Source organism: Podarcis gaigeae (genome assembly GCF_964106915.1).
Source record: "Podarcis gaigeae genome assembly, chromosome: 3".
NCBI lineage: Eukaryota > Metazoa > Chordata > Lepidosauria > Squamata > Lacertidae > Podarcis > Podarcis gaigeae.
The window spans coordinates 84,264,313-84,283,221 of NC_139680.1; the positions used below are offsets into that span (position 1 = coordinate 84,264,313).

General features: G+C 45.9%; 2 protein-coding genes across 5 annotated transcripts in view; one reads left to right on the forward strand and one right to left on the reverse strand.

The window, feature by feature from the left end:
* The window catches only part of LOC310841338 (uncharacterized protein), a 28,707-nt gene extending 13,982 nt beyond the window's left edge, over positions 1 to 14,725 (forward strand). Inside the window, exons 12-20 of one of the 3 annotated variants that reach the window (XM_083732205.1) lie at positions 50 to 201; positions 430 to 587; positions 1,141 to 1,309; positions 2,770 to 2,850; positions 3,693 to 4,632; positions 5,289 to 5,484; positions 6,049 to 6,224; positions 6,560 to 6,688; positions 13,458 to 14,725. In XM_083732205.1, the coding sequence (XP_083588331.1) occupies positions 50 to 201; positions 430 to 587; positions 1,141 to 1,309; positions 2,770 to 2,850; positions 3,693 to 4,632; positions 5,289 to 5,484; positions 6,049 to 6,224; positions 6,560 to 6,676 (1,989 nt within the window). In that variant the 3' untranslated portion in view covers positions 6,677 to 6,688; positions 13,458 to 14,725. Of the gene's footprint in view, positions 1 to 49; positions 202 to 429; positions 588 to 1,140; positions 1,310 to 2,769; positions 2,851 to 3,692; positions 4,633 to 5,288; positions 5,485 to 6,048; positions 6,225 to 6,559; positions 11,968 to 13,457 lie in introns of those variants that run through there. The other 2 variants (XM_083732206.1, XM_083732204.1) reach the window with 2 other exon arrangements.
* Positions 6,954 to 18,909, reverse strand: part of AARS2 (alanyl-tRNA synthetase 2, mitochondrial) — a 37,907-nt gene continuing 25,951 nt past the window's right edge. For both annotated transcript variants that reach the window (XM_083732243.1, XM_083732244.1), the window contains 9 exons: positions 18,628 to 18,768; positions 17,627 to 17,764; positions 16,305 to 16,414; positions 15,439 to 15,547; positions 12,294 to 12,416; positions 10,806 to 10,916; positions 9,612 to 9,695; positions 8,769 to 8,879; positions 6,954 to 7,902 (listed from right to left, as the gene is read on the reverse strand). In XM_083732243.1, coding sequence (XP_083588369.1) covers positions 7,738 to 7,902; positions 8,769 to 8,879; positions 9,612 to 9,695; positions 10,806 to 10,916; positions 12,294 to 12,416; positions 15,439 to 15,547; positions 16,305 to 16,414; positions 17,627 to 17,764; positions 18,628 to 18,768 — 1,092 coding nt within the window. In that variant the 3' untranslated portion in view covers positions 6,954 to 7,737. The remainder of the gene's footprint in view (positions 7,903 to 8,768; positions 8,880 to 9,611; positions 9,696 to 10,805; positions 10,917 to 12,293; positions 12,417 to 15,438; positions 15,548 to 16,304; positions 16,415 to 17,626; positions 17,765 to 18,627; positions 18,769 to 18,909) is intronic.

Here is an 18,909-nt window from a genome sequence, read left to right on the forward strand (position 1 = left end):
ACATTCAACGCTGTGCTACGGCTGTGATATCTGTCCATCTTTGCTTCAGCAATTTAGGAGGAACAGAAAAAGTGGAATTGGTCCAAGCAAGCAGCTGGACCTCCCAGCAGACCCCTCTGAAACACTGACCACCACCCGATTTCTCCAGGTACTGATGTGTGACCTGGGGGATGGTGACGGCTTTCTTCACTACTTGGCTCGGTGAGTTACGCTTTTCTTAGCAGCCTGAACATTTACTGTTCTTTGTCGGTGTGTGTGTGTGTGTGTGTTGCTTCCTATCTGTGACCCAAGGGAGGATATTTACTTATGGGAAATGTTTTTGCAGCCTTGTGCAGACCAGCTGCCTCCTTATATTCCTGGTTTTATTGGCGGCATTTTTCCAGTTCTCTGTTAAGCTAAGGGAGGCAGCTTTCCTGGTTTATCTTTCAGGTTTGAGGATCCTCAGAAGACCCATAACCTGTTGCTGTGGAGGAAGCTGAAGCTCTATGAGGCTGCATGGGCACAGGAGGCAAGCCAGTCAGAAATTCACCATATTGCTTGGCAGATTTTTCAGACATTTATGGCGTCTTATGCAGGATGCAACACAGGTGAGCTATCCAGGAATGTGGAGCAGCATTTGTTACCTCTGCTCTGTCATATGCCTCTGAGGTGGCAGGAAGCTAGGTCTGTTAGGAGTGAGAACCCTTTGATCTGTTGAGGGCCACATTCCTTCAGGTTTTATCTCTTGGGGAACACATGCCAGGGATGGGAAAGACCACAGTCAAAATTTGGCAGCATTGCACCTCTCTCTCTCTCTCTCTCTCTCTCTCTCTCTCTCTCTCTCTCTCTCACACACACACACACACACACACACACACACACAGGAATTTGAGAGGAGTGTTCCAGAGAGAGAAATAGCAGGCCTGCAGCATACACAGAGCTGTTAACACTGAGGCAGCATACGCACCAAATCCTTAAAGCAAACACCTTCCCCCAAATCCTGGGAATTGTAGTTTGTTAAGGGTGCTGGGAATTGTAGTACTGCATGGGAAAACTTGGTGTCTAAGTAATAGCTCATCCAAAGAACTATCATAGCAAACCTGCACTTTGAAGATGGGGGTCTTAAGCCAGCCTTGTGTTCTGCTTCTCCTTTCCTTGCAGGGCTTAGCGCCCTTATACTGGAATACATCCAGCATCTTGAGAGGATGCTTTCCTTTGGCAGTGAAGACCTGAAGCCTTCCACTTTTGAACCAGTGGTCCCCTATGTTCTGGCTGTTCTGGATGAGATGTGGCTCCATTATCTTCGCCATGAAGTCACAACTTTCCTTGAGTGAGTCCCAAGCTGTCCTACACTGTCCCACCATGTAAGATGGTGTAGTCTGAGTTTAAACCCAGTTGTTGCTTTATTAACAAAATGGGTTTTGAGAGTCAATAAAGAAAACTTTAAATATCCTTTTCCCAGTCAGCCAGTGCTCTTTGCAAATAATTTTTAAGCTCTTTGATTGTAAAAGGGGGGGGGGGGGGAATTGCCATCTAGTTCTGCTGGATCTCTCAGCGGCCTTTGATACAATCGACCATAACATCCTTCTGGACCGTCTAGAGGGGCTGGGAGCTGGGGGCACTGTTATACAGTGGTGTCGCTCCTTCCTCCTGGGCCGTGTTCAGAAAGTGGTGGTGGGGGATGAGTGTTCAGACCCCTGGGCCCTCACTTGTGGGGTGCCTCAGGGTTCCGTCCTCTCCCCCATGCTTTTTAACATCTATATGAAGCCGCTGGGAGAGATCATCAGGGGGTTTGGACTGGGTGTCCATCAATATGCAGATGATACCCAGCTCTACCTCTCTTTCAAATCAGAACCAGTGAAGGCGGTGAAGGTCCTGTGTGAGTGCCTGGAGGCGGTTGGAGGATGGATGGCGGCTAATGGATTGAGGTTGAATCCTGACAAGACAGAAGTACTGTTTTTGTGGGACAGGGGGCGGGCTGGTGTGGAGGACTCCCTGGTTCTGAATAGGGTAACTGTGCCCCTGAAGGACCAGGTGCGCAGCCTGGGAGTCATTTTGGACTCACAGCTGTCCATGGAGGCGCAGGTCAATTCTGTATCCAGGGCAGCTGTCTACCAACTCCACCTGGTACGCAGGCTGAGACCCTACCTGCCCACGGACTGTCTCGCCAGAGTGGTGCATGCTCTAGTTATCTCCCGCTTGGACTACTGCAATGCGCTCTACGTGGGGCTACCTTTGAAGGTGACTCGGAAACTACAACTAATCCAAAATGCGGCAGCTAGACTGGTGACTGGGGGCGGCCGCCGAGACCACATAACACCGGTCTTGAAAGACCTACATTGGCTCCCAGTACGTTTCTGAGCACAATTCAAAGTGCTGGTGTTGACCTTTAAAGCCCTAAACGGCCTCGGCCCAGTATACCTGAAGGAGCATCTCCACCCCCATCGTTCTGCCCGGACGCTGAGATCCAGCGCTGAGGGCCTTCTGGCGGTTCCCTCATTACGAGAAGCAAAGCTACAGGGAACAAGGCAGAGGGCCTTCTCGGTAGTGGCACCCGCCCTGTGGAACGCCCTCCCATGAGATATCAAAGCGATAAATAACTACCTGACATTCAGAAGACATCTTAAGGCAGCCCTGTTCAGGGAAGTTTTTAATCTGTGATATTTTAGTGTATTTCTGATTTTTATGGAAGCCGCCCAGAGTGGCTGGGGAAACCCAGCCAGATGGGCGGGGTACAAATAATAAATTATTATTATTATTATTATTATTATCTAATTTTCTTTTTTGCAGATACTGTGTACCAGAATCTCATGACGATGACCAAAGTATCATGAGTGAAGGTGATAGAGTAAAACAGGAGGGAAATGAGAGGTAATACAGAATGCTGTGGAAACAAAGGAGCAACTTAGATGCTGAATTCTATTTAGTAGAGGCCTGGATTTACAAAGATGCTGTTCTGTTAGCCTCTGTGCCCTTACAATATCCTAATTCATAATCTAATGAATGAAAAGTAATATCTGGGGAGAACAGGGTACCTAAAGTTTTTTGGGGACCAGCAAATGTCTGGCTTTCCCCTGGGTCTGCTGATAACCTTTCCATTATATGGAACTTAAAGTGTAGTAGAAGCTACTGTATTAACAGGGCGGTTTTTAACACAATCTAAAAGTATTTCGCTTATTGTGAATTCATTTTGTTTATATATTTTAGAGAGAGAAAGAGAGAGAAAGAGAGAGAGAGATTCTAGCCCTTATAGGTGTGGAGGAAAGTTTGAAAATACATGTGCAAAATCTGCAAATAGAGCTTGGTCATGGCTACTGAAATGAAAGAGCAGGGTTTGCTTTCTCTGCCCAAGCTCTTATCTCCCTGTCCAGATTGCTTTCTCAGGCCATCCCCACCCATCTTTTGACCTTTTCCACCTCACTCAGTACCCAGGTGAAACCCAAACTACTGCAGTCCCTTTACATTTTGCAAAAATAAAATCAAATGCACCATTCCTTGGTGATCTGGGTGATTTATTCTTAAAATGGAATTTGCATTTCATTGATACACCTCTGGAATATCGTTGTCATCGTCCCCCCCCCCCCAAGTCCTCTGAGTGATAAATATTTATGGGCTAATACTTTGCGAGCAGGGAGGCTTCATATCGAACGATAACGTGAAGCTGTGATTCCCAAGTTCTGCAGTGATCCTCATTTGTGTGGCCCTTCCTGCAGGATAAAGAAACGGAAGCAGAATGCCTGGCCACACCATGACCAAAAAGGCAGAGGGAGACACAGGAAAAGAAGCAGGAAGAAGGCAGCCATGACGTCTCACTGCACAGGAAGTGCTGCTGAGCAAGAGGCAACTGGAGAGACGTCACCAAGCCCTCAAGATGCGCCCACCCCTCAAAATGCACCCGACCTGCTCAGCAACGCTGTTGTTTTAAATGTTTATAGGAAGGTGGCTCATAAAATTCAGGATGTGGCGCTGCAAAGGATTCTGGGGCTGCTCCAGGAAGTGGAGGCTTGCCAGGATGCTGCCCAGAGTGAAAAGCGCCTGGGTTGTGTGACGAGGCTTCTAGAGATCTGGGACAAGCTGGGGGCTGGGGGATCAAGTGCCTGCTTCCCAGAAGAGCTGAAGATGAGGTTAAAGAAGGAGGTAGCCGGGGGAGGAATAAGTGACTCCAGCTGGAAGGAAATCCGGCTCTCTTTGCGTTCCTTTCTGGCCCCTGCTTTTGAGCAGTTCTGGGATGAAGTGAGTGAGGGGCTGAGGAAGCATGGGATGCAGTCCTCCGAGATCCCAGAGGAGCGCTGGGAGAAGCTGGAACCGTTCCTACACTCCATTGCCGCCAAAGTGGCTCTCAGGCGTTTAAAGAGCCAGAAAGCTCGCGATGGATCAGCAGCCACAGCTCAACCTGTTAAGGGGGACAAGACCTCTTTCTGGCAGTCCCTAAGGAAAGCTGCAGAGGGCTGGCCCACCATCGAGATGCTCCATTTCCTCAAACACCTCCAGGGGCATGGCCCCCCTGTGCTGGAGAGCGGCCTCCATTTTCTACTGGAGGTGCAGAAATTCAAGAATGCCCACCACGCCTGGCCTGACATGGCTCTTCTGAAGAAGAAAGTCCATGTGATACGTGACTGTTTTCTCAACTCTCAGATTGAGCCCCGGCTACAGGTACGACACCTTTCCTGGGTAAGGGGCAGACAGCAAAAGGCTCCCGTGGCAAGGGAGCAACACCTGCTGTATTTTTTCTCCCTTGAGCCTGCTCCTAAAGGAGTAAATTTGGGAAGAGAGGTGCATTCAAAGAGCTGTTTGACAGTGGACCAGACTTCCTAGGGAGCAGTGGTTTTTATTACATATTTTGTGTTTTTATCTTGCATTTTTTATGCCGTGAACTGCCCTGCGATCTACCGATGAAGGATGGTATACAAATTTAAATAAATAAATAAAAGCTAGTAGCTTCGGCAAACTAGTTGTTGGTGTTGCCTGCAGATCAGTAATTCCAAAATAATTAAATGCTACTATCAGTCTCCTGCCAGCAGAATTAATCTCAGCTTCCTACAGTCCCTGACTCATTGCATCTGGGGAATGCCTTGGCTGAGAGCAGCTGCTGCCTCTCAGCATTCGGGCAGAGAAACCAGATTATACCCAAACAGAGGCCAGAGTAGTACGAAAATGGTGTGAGTGAGAGCACACACGCTTGACCTCCAATTAGCGCTTCTGCTTTATTTTGCTGTTGGAAGAGCCGTGGGCAGGAAGGATGTTTCCTGTGGGTTATCTTGGCATGCTCCCAAGTCCAGGATGCTGAATGTGTGCTTCCTGCCCTCCAGGTTGCAGTGGATACTCGGAGGCTGGGGAGAGCTATCCGGGCAGCTGAACAGGCCATCCAGGAAGAGATTCCAGTACCGCCTCCAAGCTTGTTTGATGAGTTGAAGGATTCAGTCTTTAATATTCTGCTGCCGTACTGGGCCGCTTTCCAAAAACACTGGCTCAAGCAGTCCCCTGCAAGCGCTCAAAAAGCCCCAGGTGGGTTTATTTTCACTTGGAAAACAGAAGAAAGAAAATGGCAAATGTCAATGCAGAGATCCTGCCATTGGTGTGTGTGTGTGCGCATTAACATAGGCAATCCCAGTGGCAAAACATGTTTTGCGCTCCTGGTTGATGTGTGGGGAAAATTAAGTGCAATTGTGTAGTACTAATGCAAAATATACATAAAGTCCTAGGTTCAGTCTCTCCGCTGGAAGGATCTCACAAGTGAGAATGCTGGAAAAGACCTCCAACAGAGGCAGCAGATGGCTGGCTACTGCCAGGGTAAACGGGCCTGGTCTCAGTAGCCCATTAGTCTAATTCAATCTTAGAAAAATGCTCGGCCTCATGGCAGAAAGTCCACAAGGCCCCCACTTTCAAGACAGTAAATGTGAAAATCAGCTCTGGTCAATTTCTGACTGATTTAATCCGAGGGCATAATGTGTTTCATGGAACAGGGAGTAAGGTTGTACAGTAAAAGCTCTCCAGAGTAACACCCATGTGTTTTACCAGTACATCACACTGAGAGAAGAAACAGCTTTGATAGGTCTTCCCTCTCTGCAGTGTTGAGAAATCAGCTCCTCCTCCAGAAGAGGCGGGCCATGCTTGAAAAGGTGCAAGGGCCACCAACACAGCTTCTTCAACTGCCACCGCTCCAGGGGCCCAGGGAAGTCCAGCAAAGCAGGGGTCAGGAGGGCTTTACTTATACTTTCTCCATCAGCAAAGGCCTCACACTACAGGTCAGTATGCGGCATTGCACTCTTTATCGTTTCCTAGGATTCAGTGGCTTAGAATACTGGGAGAGGAGTGAAAGTACAAACCAATCTGGCGAGAGTGTTGGCTTTTCCCTGCTAAGTGATACAGGCTGATATTCCCGCAAGCTGCTGCTCATCTAAGAAAGTAGTTCCTCCTCTGCAGCCAACTCAGAGCATTGCAAGATAAAGCTATCACCAAATTTGGTACAGCCAAGAATTGTGATAACAGCTCCTGGGTGTTGCACAAACAACCCTAACCAGCATGTTCTGTTGCTGTAGCTGAGATAATATGCTTATACAGTAACTCCTTTTCTCCTTAGGGCATGAGCAAAGAACTCATGAGTCACAGCAAGACTAGCTCTTCTGGGTTTCAAAACAGGAAGAGGTCAACTGGATTTCAGTTTCCCTCACTTCCCAATGTGCCGGTGCTCACTTGACCATGAAAGAAGGTACCACCATTATTCAGATCCCAAGACTTTGCATGAATGCTGAGTGGCAGCCAGAAGCCACTATGGAGCATTTTAGAATGATTTCCCCCAAAAAAGCTAGCTTGATGTAACAGAGAGGCACCCAAGAGCAAGTTCACAGCCAGGGGGTTGCGCAGATGAGAACATGTATGTGTTGCATGCACACATGTACTCCTTGCTGTTGGCCACGATCACAGAAAATGTAACACTTGGAGACAGTTGAAAATGGGACAAAATAAAGATTAAGTAGCAGCAATAGGCTCCATTTTAATTATGCAATTAACAGTTTGTTGGTTACAAAACTTTTTTTCCTATTAGGTCAAAAGGTTACTATGCATTTTGGGGAAATTATAATAAGATTCAGAGTCTCAAAGATGACTTTTGATGATGAAAGTTATCTAGGCAATATAGAAACAATGATTTGTGTAAAGTAGATTTCCTTTGTATATTGAGAGAATTTCCTGATCGAAAGATCTGCTTAAATAAAACAGTACAGGGCTGAAACCTCTGTTACTAGACTGCTGAACAAACATATATATGCACAGTATGGTAGCCTTACACTATGTTGGAATCAGCTCCATTGAACTTATAGGCCTTGGTCTCCTGGGAAAAAGAGCTCCCATCTTTCCTCATCCCAAAGTAAATCACGAGTGTGCCTCTCTGCTATTCATTATCATAATGGCAATACTGTAGTTACTTTCCTCTCACCAGGGTGCCCTCAGCCCCATTGGTGGTCAGATTCATTATGTCACTGTCTGCTACCTTCCTCTGCATTTATGGGACAGCCTTGCTCCTCTCACACCATTATCTGCAAATGCAATAATCATGTTTCATGAAGGACCAGATGGGCAAGTCCAGACTCTTCTGCCACCTCAATATTGCAAAAGAAACTGCAGTCCAAGACAGATCTACTGTTCTGACTACAACAGGTGCTGTTTAGCCACTGTAGACAGATCTTGTTAGCAATCGCAGCCAAGCAACTGTCCCATTTCGGTGTTCTTGCACAGACACATTGACCTTGCAAGCAGGAATCAGAGTTTGCTCTTTGCATATTCCAGAGCTGCTGTCAGAACTCCTTGCAAGTCACTGGTTGTCCCGCTGCCCCTGGCTACAACTCCAGAACCACCTGCCTTGCCTCCCATTTGAGTGCAGACAGCCAGGGCCCAGTCAGCAGCAGACAACACCGGCAAGGAACTCTGGGGAAGAAGACCAAAAAATGGAAAAATTAGCTGAACTGCCAGGAATGGCCCAGTAGAGCAAATATGTAGGCAACTTAGTGTTAGTCCAATTCTGGACTTTTGTTACTCAAAGCTGATAGACTGGCAACATTACAGGTGCAAAACCTTACATTTACAGAATGTGCATATTATGCACTCTTAATGGATTCACTGCACACATGCAGAACCTGTAACTGATACCGGAGGAGAAGTTTGGATTTGATATCCCGCTTTATCACTACCCTAAGGAGTCTCAAAGCGGCTAACATTCTCCTTTCCCTTCCTCCCCCACAATAAACACTCTGTGAGGTGAGTAGGGCTGAGAGACTTCAGAGAAGTGTGACTAGCCCAAGGTCACCCAGCAGCTGCATGTGGAGGAGCGGAGACGCGAACCCGGTTCACCAGATTACAAGTCCACCGCTCTTAACCACTACACCACACTGGCTCTTAGATTTCCTTAAAGTTCAGAGCATGGGGTTTAAATGTCCTCTGCCATGGCTATGATTTCTTGCACCTCTATGGTTGTCTAATTCCAACCTCTATCCTCCTTTTTGTAATTTCTCCCATTTAGGCCGAGTACAGAATTTGTTTTTCCTTGGTTGTGAAACCTTATCGAGACCCAGTCAAGGAAAGACCATCAAGCAGTGGGCTTTGTGTTTTCTATTTATTCAAACTGTTATGACAATGAAAATTTGCAATGGTTTTTCCACCACTTAATGAAAGCACAAGCGCCAAAATTCAAAACTTATGTTCTGCAATAGGAAACAGTTACTGTATGAGGCTCCTGCATTCTATGTTCCAGAGAAGAGTGCCAGCTATTAGCCAAGGGGCAGGATCCTCCTTACCTTGGATACCTGGCAGGCACAGAACACCTGGCCAGAAGCTTGTGGACTTAGCAACATCACTGAGGACCCTGGTACCTTGTCACATAACTGGTTGACCACTTTCATCAGGACCTAGAAAGAGCATAAGTTAAAATAAAATCCCTTGTGTTTGCTACACTGAAATGCTCCTTCAAAGACCTGCAATGTTATATATACAATTTTGATTAAGAAGGTTAAGCACATGAAAAACCACTGGAATTTTAAAGTGTATTTTGATGTTCTGAAGTGTTTCTGGTACACTTTGGGCAGCCTATGGGCAACTGGATGATAATAGATGCAAAAAACGAACTTGTACAGTGGTACCTCAGGTTACAGATGCTTCAGGTTACAGACTCTGCTAACCCAGAAATAGTACCTCGGGTTAAGAACTTTGCTTCAGGATGAGAACATAAATCGCACGGCAGACCCCATTAGCTAAAGTGGTACCTCAGGTTAAGAACAGTTTCCGGTTAAGAACGGACCTCCAGAACAAATTCAGTTCTTAACCCGAGGTACCACTGTACTGGTTATGGGGAAAGAAAGAAAGAAAGAAAGAAAGAGGGAAATTCTCTTCAACAAAAATCTTCAGAGCAAGCCAGCAAGCCCACCCTTAACGGCTGCCCAATCTGCTGAGGAGCTCAAGGTTTACCTTCTCTCTGGCCTTCCAAAATCCTTACAGCATCATCAGCTGTGAGAGCTGAGCTCAAGGAATGATCTGCCACAACAGGACAAGTTGGACTTGCTCACAGGCAGCTAATGAAGCTTGACCCTTGTTGCCTGTTACCCTTGCTTTCCAAAAGAAATGCACAACTGGTAGAAACTTACTGAGGGCGACTCAACAGGGATGGAATCTATGATGACTTGCTGGTTGTAATACTTTGCTAGCAGGTCATCTGCTTTCTCTGCAGCCTGGAAAAAGGGGGTGGGGGAATGCAGTCAGCAGTGCACTATGTAGCAGACATAAAATTTGTGCCATAGGGGAGAAAATGCTTCCAAATGCACGTCCACATCTCTGCCAAGCACCATTTTAAAAAATGATGCCCAGGGGACATGTTTGTTTTACCCACAGGAGCCATTCCTAGCAACAATTTACCTAGGTATCTTAAGGGGGATGGGGCAGGAAAATTTAGCACCCATTTACACCTTGGCTTCTTTAATGAAGCTGCACTTATTTGACCAAAACCATTGCCAAGTTTGGTAAGGACTGCTCTTCTCTTTCAATATGGAGCTTATTTAGGAATCTTCCTAAAATTTTAATGTTGCTCCTTTTAATTACTATCTAACCATTCTGGCTGGGAAGTTAGATTTCAAACAGGCAGGCAGTATATGTAAGAAATTTCAGTGTCCAGGGGTTAGAGGAACCAACTCTGCTCTTTCTGCTTCAGGCTCATGGCACGCCCAGCTTCCATTTCACCACAGCTTTCTTTCCTCTCAAGAGAGCTAGCGTCCATTCTGAAAGAGCACCAGATTTGGCAGAATCTCCAGTATCAGAAGAGATGTAAAACAGTCAACTTAAGCCAAAAAATTCAAACTTATATAAATGTGGATTATTATTTTTTTGCCTAAATTTGTTTGCAAAAAAATTGAATTGAGTTTTCTTAGTGCAAATGTTAGGCTTTTTTGATACAAAAGAATGAAGAGTACACAGCAAGCAGCATGCCAGATTCTCTGTTCATTTCTCCCTGACACTCACACCCTGCCTCTCAACTGTGGCAAAGGGAAGGCCAACCAGCCCTAGGAAGCTTCATTCCTTCATGTATGCCAGAAACAGCACTCGGTTCTTCAGAGCCCTGGGTCTTCAGAGCTTGAGGGGAACTGTGCTTGGGAGCCATTCATCAGAGAGTGGACTAAGGTTGCTTTAAAAGCAATTGATTTAGAACACTAGATAACAGAGCTGCTTAGAGTTCTTTTTCTTTACAGAAAAGTTTGGTAATAAATTCACTCCTTTGAAAAGGACAAGCTTCCCATACTTCTGTCATGCCTGCAGATTACAAGGCTGATCTGCTGCTGGATTCTTACCAGTCTGATTTCCAGTTTTCTAACTGCTGTGTTGGCTGTTCGTTGCAGAGTTTTAAGAGTGGCCTGCAGCTCTCTTTTCTGCCACTGAGGTATTGTGGTGCTGTCCACGATCTGCAAAACAAATTGGCTCTGTTACCTGTGATTGCGCGGGGGGCGGGGATGAAAAGATGCTCCAGGGATGCAACTGAAGAGAGGAATTTTGACTCCTATGACCAGAAGAATGAAGCCTGTTTCCTAGCAAAAGAGCCTCAATTACGACTAGCCCTTTGGATGTGATGGACTTGCATGCAAAGTATGAACCATGTAGTGTATTGCAGTGGTGTCAACTGCTTCTGCCAGAGCTCTCCAATACTGGAGCTGTGCTCCTGTTCCTGGTCGTTATTTTATTTAAAAATTAATGGAAAGGAGGATAGGACAATGGCAGAAGTAACTTAGACAGAAGAAGAGGAGAGGAGGAGGAGGAAGATGAAAAGACCATGAAAGTTGAATGTGATTTTTAGGTAGCACTATATACTTCTGATTTTATCAAATATTAACCCCAATATCTCCCCAAAATGCTGGTGCTATAAAAAACATAAGGGCACATTGGTGGTGGGAGTATTATTCAATGACAGCTATGGTGTTCCTAGAAATTAAATTAAACTTAATATAACAAAACAAGATTTATTATTTTTAATTACATATATATACCACCATTCTCATAGAATTGTTGAAAAATAGACTAAAAATAAAAGTGCACTAGAGGATAAACAAAGGTTCATATGCAACTACTTGGCAAAAATTATTTTGTATATAAATGATGGTAACAATGTTCAAATGACTCCTGTGAAATACGATACTATTTGGAATCCTTACTAAGTTTTCAGCTTCAAGTGAGAATGTCGTAAGACCTTGAGGACAGTATTTTAATATACTTTTTTAAGCAAATCTTTTTTAAGAAAAAGAATGTTACTACCCTCTAGCATAAGTAACTATTGTTTTTCCCCACAGGGATTGTGAGTGAAATGATCCAAATGTGTATTTTTTGGGTGGTGGTGGTGCTGTATTTAGTTTTCATTCAATTGTGTGTTTTTTCTTTATTTTTTATTATGTTACTGCATTATATGCTTTTGATTAAATAAAAAGAAATACCAATTAAAAAAACAACAACCCCAAACCCAAAGTGGAGGATAGGCAGTGTTTTATTTCTATTGCGCAGGGCCACGCAGATGGGCTTTTGAGGGAGGGAGTTGATAAGACCTCAGCAGATTCTTCATTACAGGGCAGAGCACCCAGACACCTCACCCTCTATGCCATGAAACACAGGGCACTTCAACCAGACTGATATGGTCGCTAGAAGGTGAAATAAAAGCCTCTTCGGGGAAAGTTAGCCATTATTTCAACTTCAACAGGAATCATAGAACAAGGAACGAGCAGAGAAACACGTCCTCAAGAAGCATTCGAAAACCTTTCTTGAGCCCTTGTTGTGGGGAGGGAGAAAGTACTCACAATAGTCAGCTGGCCAACTTCTTTGGAGAGTCTCTGGGCCTCGTCGATCACGGTTCCTCCCAGTTTCACTCGCACCGTGAGGGAGTCCACTTCCTTAGCCAAAGCCTGGCCAGCTTCCCGAGCCTAAGAGAGTAATAAAAATGTCTGACCCCTTTTGGCAGAAACCATACAAAGGGCAAGAGGTTGTGTTTGCAATTCAAAGGGCATAACCATTTTCAGTCACAAGCCTGTTGGGAGTTTATTTCAGGGGCTAGAGCCCTGGGCATTGTGCAATTACTAGATTAGGTTTATGTGACTGCTAATTAACTTTGTTGAGATAGAGATAGAGATAGTATCTCAAATTATGCTGGATATTTGTCACCACTGATACATGCTGGCTCAGAAACCAAGCGAAAAATAGGGAGGCAGATCCTTTTCAGAAAGTGCTCAGTGACAGAGTGAAATTAGAGTTATTTCCCCCCACACCAATTTGCCTTTGGGATTATTTGATATACCACACAGGGAACACACAATCCCCTCAGAAATTGTAGCCTATGGCAAGAGAAAGACAAGAGCCTTCTGTGAAGTCAGTCTACTGGTCCATCTAGCTCAGTACTGACTGACCCTGACTGGCAGCAGCTCTTCAGGGTTTCAGGCAGGGGTCTCCTCCAGCCCTACCTGGAAGGACCAGGGATCGAACATGGGACCTTCTGCATGCAAGTGTGCACTCTGCTGCTGAGCTATGGTCTTTCGTTGCTGAGAGCCACCCTGAGAACATGGTTATAGGAAATATATGTTTTTAGGGAGGACACGGCTATAGGGAGCCATGACACACAGACACCCCCCCTCCCTATCCAGACAAGCAAGAGGGATGACTTCAGTTCAAGGACACATTCCAGCTAGGCAAAAGCACTGAAGGAAGGGGTAGAGAGCAAGGGCAGTGAGGAGTCTGGTCTGGGAAGAGTCCCAAGGGCCTGAGTTTCCTCAACTGTTTTAAACAAGGAGATAATTATTTGTGGCATTCATTCCACAAATTGTGGTTTTGCAGAAAGATAAAAGGCACACGGGATGGATTAAAAAAAGAGAGGGGAGCCCTGATGAGTCTATTTGTTTTACTGATCTGCTCTTCATCTGATCGGTTCCTATCATAATGAGAAGCTGATCTCATTCCTTCTCGCCTGCTAGGCTCCATGCGACCGAAAGATGGAAGGGAGCCAATCCACTTTCTCCAGCTCTGGAGTAAGCTAGTATTTCAAAGACCTTGATGGTGCCACCAAATTAGAAAATCAGAGGACAAGAGAAAGTCAACTACTTCTAGACGAGGTTTCTGGTTATACAGTATGCCCATCGACGCTCCTCAGCAAAAAGCCAGGTCCTTTTTAACAAATGAAAAGAAAAAGCTTGGGCTGTCACAAATTTCTGCCACACTTTTTATGTATACTCAAAGCAGAAGATCAAAAGAGTCCAGAATAGCCAACTGTGTGAACAGGCCTAGCAGCTCCTGGAGCAGCTTCTTGCTGGAAACCACGGGAGGGGAGGGTGCATTTGTGGTCATGTTCTGCTTGCATCAGGCTGGCCACAGTGAGAACAGGATTCTGGATTCTGGATTAGATGGGCCATTGGCCTGATCCAGCACTCTTATGTCCTTATTTAGGAAGCACCCTAAACAGCTTGATCTTTACCACTCAAGTATGCAGTACTGTTTTCTGCATGATTTGTGTGCTACATCTGGGACAGGGATGGGGAACCGAATGGGGGGGGGGGGGGACTCCATTTCTTATGAGCCTCAGTTCATGTCAGGGAAGATGGTTGTCATAATCCAGCGACACTTGGGGGCAAGGGGAGAAGAAGCTCCACTCCCCTGACTTAGGAACAGTATGCAAATAGCATTCTACATCAAACGGTTGTCCGAATCTGCTTGGACCAACAGAAGAATTAAGCTCCAGTTGCAGGAAATCAGTAGCTGTAAGAGCAGAGCAAGCACATAATTGCCTACTCTGGCTTCTCGCTGCAAGATGTGCTTTGAGTTATCGCCCTAGCTGCTTCCATCTGCTTAGCAAACACAAGCCTGAATGAGAACAGCTCCCTTCAGAGATAAACATAAAAGGGAGCTGCAGGTGAACATGAACCACTGACACAAAGCTGCCTCGGGTCAGCGCTTTCAGTAATCTGGGCCAGCCTGCCCTGAAGCTTTCTCTCCTCCGTGGCAGGCTGAACCTTGTCAAAAATGTAACAGTGGAGGAGATGACTAGACAAGCAGCACAAGTGCCAGAGCAAAAATACGAATCTGGGAATAATGTAATCTTTTGCCACCAACAGCCAAGGGGAAGGCAGAAGACAATGCTGCTTGCCCACCTAGCAGGCACCTAAGTTAATGGGGCCTTTTTGCTCTGAAGCCGCCAGATGCGGTTAGTGGTCAGCAAGAGCCAGAGCAAAAAGGAAATGACCACCCAAGTTTGGGGGGGGGGGAGAGAGAGAAGAGGAGTCAAGGGAATTGAAGTAAGAGAAGGACAAGGAGTTATTAGTAGTCAAAAGCTAGCTAATGTGGAATGCTATGACCCTGTTTCAAAAAGGAAGTGGAGTACTACGAAAAGCAGTGGTAGAAAAGGATGTTGAAAGAGCTCCGTTTGTGTCTCACAATGTGCTTGCTCAGTCCTGGAAGACATCTCCTTAATGGTCAGAGCCAGAGAGAGACCTGTATGAAGCTTCCACTAATCAGGCAGAGTAGCTTCTATGGCCTGCAGAGCTCCTTGTTTGCTTATACACTCTCTCTGTGGTCTACCCTACTCGCCACCCATACAGATTGACCCCACTTCCTTTCACAATCACAGCCTCTTCACAATGAATGATAACACAAAGGAGGCGAACTTGTTTGATTGATTGATTCTGAGTTGCTGAATTTGGAGATGGTGAGGGTGAAGCAAGGGCATAAGGTTCTAGCATTCCTGCTGTGAGATCAGGGGTGAAGGCCAACCAGTGCTTCTGCTTGTGAGCAGCAGAATAGAGGCAACTGGTGAAAAATAATTGCAAGTGTTTGTGATTGCGGCAGGTGAAGCGGGTGAAGCACTCTAGGAGCCCTCTAAAGATCATGCAGTGAAGCAGAGCAAAACAGCAGCAGACAACCTGTGCACATCTGCAACATCAGACAAAAGCAATCCAGCCTTACTTGCTTGGCTTGCTCTCTGGTCACTGCAACAATATGGCTGATTCCTTTAACCAGCTGCCGCTCAGAAACGATAGTGAAGTCTTGTACATCTCCTGTCTGCAGAAGGTGCCTAGACAGGAGAAACAAATGGCAGGTGTCAGCATTGCCATCAAATTCCCTTTTTTATTTTGGAAAGGGGTTATAAGTTGATGGAAGAGTACAAGTGTTGTGTACGTAAAGGTTTCAGAGTGAACCCCTCCCATCTCTCCCGTTAAAAAGAATTCCTGTTAACAGGTGGGAAAGACCTTCAGGAGACACTGTCAGTCAAGGAAGTCCGTAGTGTGCTGAAGAGAGAGCATATCCTGGCATCTCACACCAGCTGTTTACTACATGCAATGTCACAATTGTGCTCTTTGGATTTCAGGTGCTTGCAAGAAACGTACATACTTTATGCTCTCTGATACTCAAGTAATTCATTTGCTGGAGATGATAAACAGCCAAGGTGAAAACAATAAAAAATATAATTCTGCATTTCAACAGCATTTTTAAAAATCAGCCCCTTTGCCAATATAGCAAGAATGAATCACCTTCATGTTACTACTGAAGCTACAAAGAAATAGGAAGTAGCTGATCCACAAGAAAGCATTTAGTAACTGCTAGGTACGGTTCTTTTAATCAACAAACAATACTTGCTGCTTATAAGGTGGTCAAAAATCGTATGTAAAACTGTATCAAAGCAATGATGCAGACGCTGGCCTTCCTCTTGGGCCTGAGGACAGCTATGATTAAGGAAGGGGAAAGAGAGCCAGTTCAGAGGCACCCAGTAAAGGGTTGCTGGAAAAGGTTTCTCTTATCTGAGAGAAACTAAGAGGAAGGATGACACTTACGTTCCGCAGCAGAGCTCCACGGAGGTGGACGTGGCATCTTTAGACTTCGCAGCCAGCACTCTTTCCACTGGAACCCCAATGGATACTACTCGCACCAGATCTGGGTACACCTGAAAAAGGGGAGGGCAGGAAGGAAGGAAGGAAGGATTATCTGCAGTTATAAGGCTGTGGCAAACTAAACCAAAAGAAGCAGCTACATACTGCAGCCTGGTATGGTAGACAGAGGTGGCCAGGGTATAGCACGCAGGCTGGAAGAGGAAGGATGGAGTGTGCTGCCTCTCCTAACATAAGTCTGCTAGAATCAGGCCAATGGCCCATCTAGCACAGCATCTTGCTCTCACAGAGGCCAACCAGATGCCTGTTGGGAGCTCACAACCAGAAGCACGGGAGTACTCTGCCAACCTGCAATTCCAAGCAACTGGAGATAGAACATAGCCACTGTGACTACCAATGTCGAGGTACGGCTCGTAGTCACAGTGGCTATGTTCTATCTCCAGTTGCTTGGAATTGCAGGTCGGCAGAGTCCAGCTGTCGAATCCTCTTTTACAGCCATCCAAGTTGGCGGCCATCACTGTCTCCTATGGGAGCGAGTTCCACAGTGAATGGCGACTTCCTTTCACCTGTCCTGAATCCTCCAACCATTAACTTCCTTGGCTGTCCACGAGTTCTAGTGTTAGGACAGAGGGAGAAAAACTCCTCTCTGCCCACTTTCTCCATGGCATGCATCATTTCATGAACATCTATCATGTCGCCTCTTACTCGCTTTTCCTCGAAACTCAAATGGTTGCAGTACTGCAACCTTTCCTCATAGGGGAATTTCTCCATCTCCTTGATCACTTGGGTTGTGCTTTTCTGAACCTTCTTCCAAGCCTGCAGTATCCTTTTTGAGGAGAAGTGACCAGAATTGTACACAGTACAAGTGTGGCTGCCCTGTAGATTTGTGTAACAGCATTATGATTTTGGCAGTTTTATTTTCAGTCCCTTTCCTAATGACCCCTAGCGTGGAATTTGCCCTTTTCACAGCTGAAGCACACTGAGTCAAGCAGAGAAACCAAGTAGATTATGGGAGGAGGGAAGCCCCTTCCACCAGCCTCCAGAGGTTTAAGAAATCATTTTTGCAGGCTACTTTGTGGGGTTATTTACTAGGCTAGGATACAGCACCGCAAAAGCTGCATAAAGGTTGTAAACTGGTGCCAGATTATGCTCTTATGTGAAGAAGTGCTTACAACTGGCCCCTAATGCTGGGCAGATTCCCTGGGTGACACCAATTGTCACCCCACCAGCTGCATTGTTGCCACTGGTCACTGTCCTCCCCGACTTACTTCATTTAGTTTCCGGAGTCCTTGCACAGCACTTGCCAGCTTGATGGGGGCTTCTCCGGTATAGACCACCTCATTCCTTTTGATCACCTCCTGCATCACACTTTCTACGTCTAGCAGCTGCTGTATCGTTATGGGAGCCTGGTGAAGCAGGTGATATTTTCATCAGAATGATGCAATGTTATGTGACATGAGGAATTAAGTGCTGTAAGATGGCTAGAGTCCAGAGGAATAGGTGTCTGGTCTCCAGGGTTCTACTTTGGGTCATACTTTTATGTTTTGATTTCCCCATCTACAAAATAGAGTTCTCAACGCTGGTGTCCTGAACCACAGCTTTTTGAATATTCATAATCATCTTAGTCTAAGAAAAATATTGGAACTTAAATCAGTTCCTTTATTTGCTTTAGTAAAAGCATAGAGCTTCCATCTGAGCAGTTAAGGTTGGGCAAAGTCTACTTCTCTGCGGATTATCAGATATTGGATTATCGCGTTCATTGCAGGCCGAGACCCTATTCTGCAGTTCCAGACTCTAAAATTAGATCCTGTGAACCACTCTTCCTCACTCTCTCCAGCTCTGCGGCTCACACAACAGTCTCTTCCACTTGGACTCACATGGAAACAGTCAAGCAAGCAAATGCAGTAGCAAGCCCCTTTCTCCGTTTGTTAATTTACCACAAAGGGACACATGGGTCAGGATTACCAGCAGTTACATGTTCCTCCACCAAGGGAAGCACATTCTGGGCTGTCAGTAGTTTTAAAGGACCCTATTCACCATGGAGCTCTTCTGATAATTTTACCATAGCCAGGCTCAAAGTAGCCTGGGGCTCATAGAAGACAGAGCAACAATCAGTCCAGTCCTAAAGCAGTAGTGGCCGGACTCCAGAGTTGCCAGAAGAAGAGAGGAAGTGCTGGGCTGATGCCTGCAGCCCAACTTCCCAGATGGGCCACACGCCCCATTGCCCTCACTGCTCTAATGTGAGCAATTTGGAGACCCCAGTAGTCACCTTGGTGCTGATGGAAAATCGCAGATACTCAGCAGTCACATGGGACCCCTGCTGCTCTGTACCCTCTCCCAAGACCTGGCGAAGCGCAAAATTTAGCAGGTGGGTGGCTGTGTGGTTTGTCATGCAGGCCAACCTCTGGGCCTGAAAGCAAACAAAAACACAATGTTTGGGGTGAGAAAGGAGTACTGGTGGACATTGCCTTGTTTTCCTGGGCAGGGGAAGAAGAAGAGGAAGATACAGGGTTGGAGGATGGGGGAGAAAAGGAGGACACAATGAATGCAT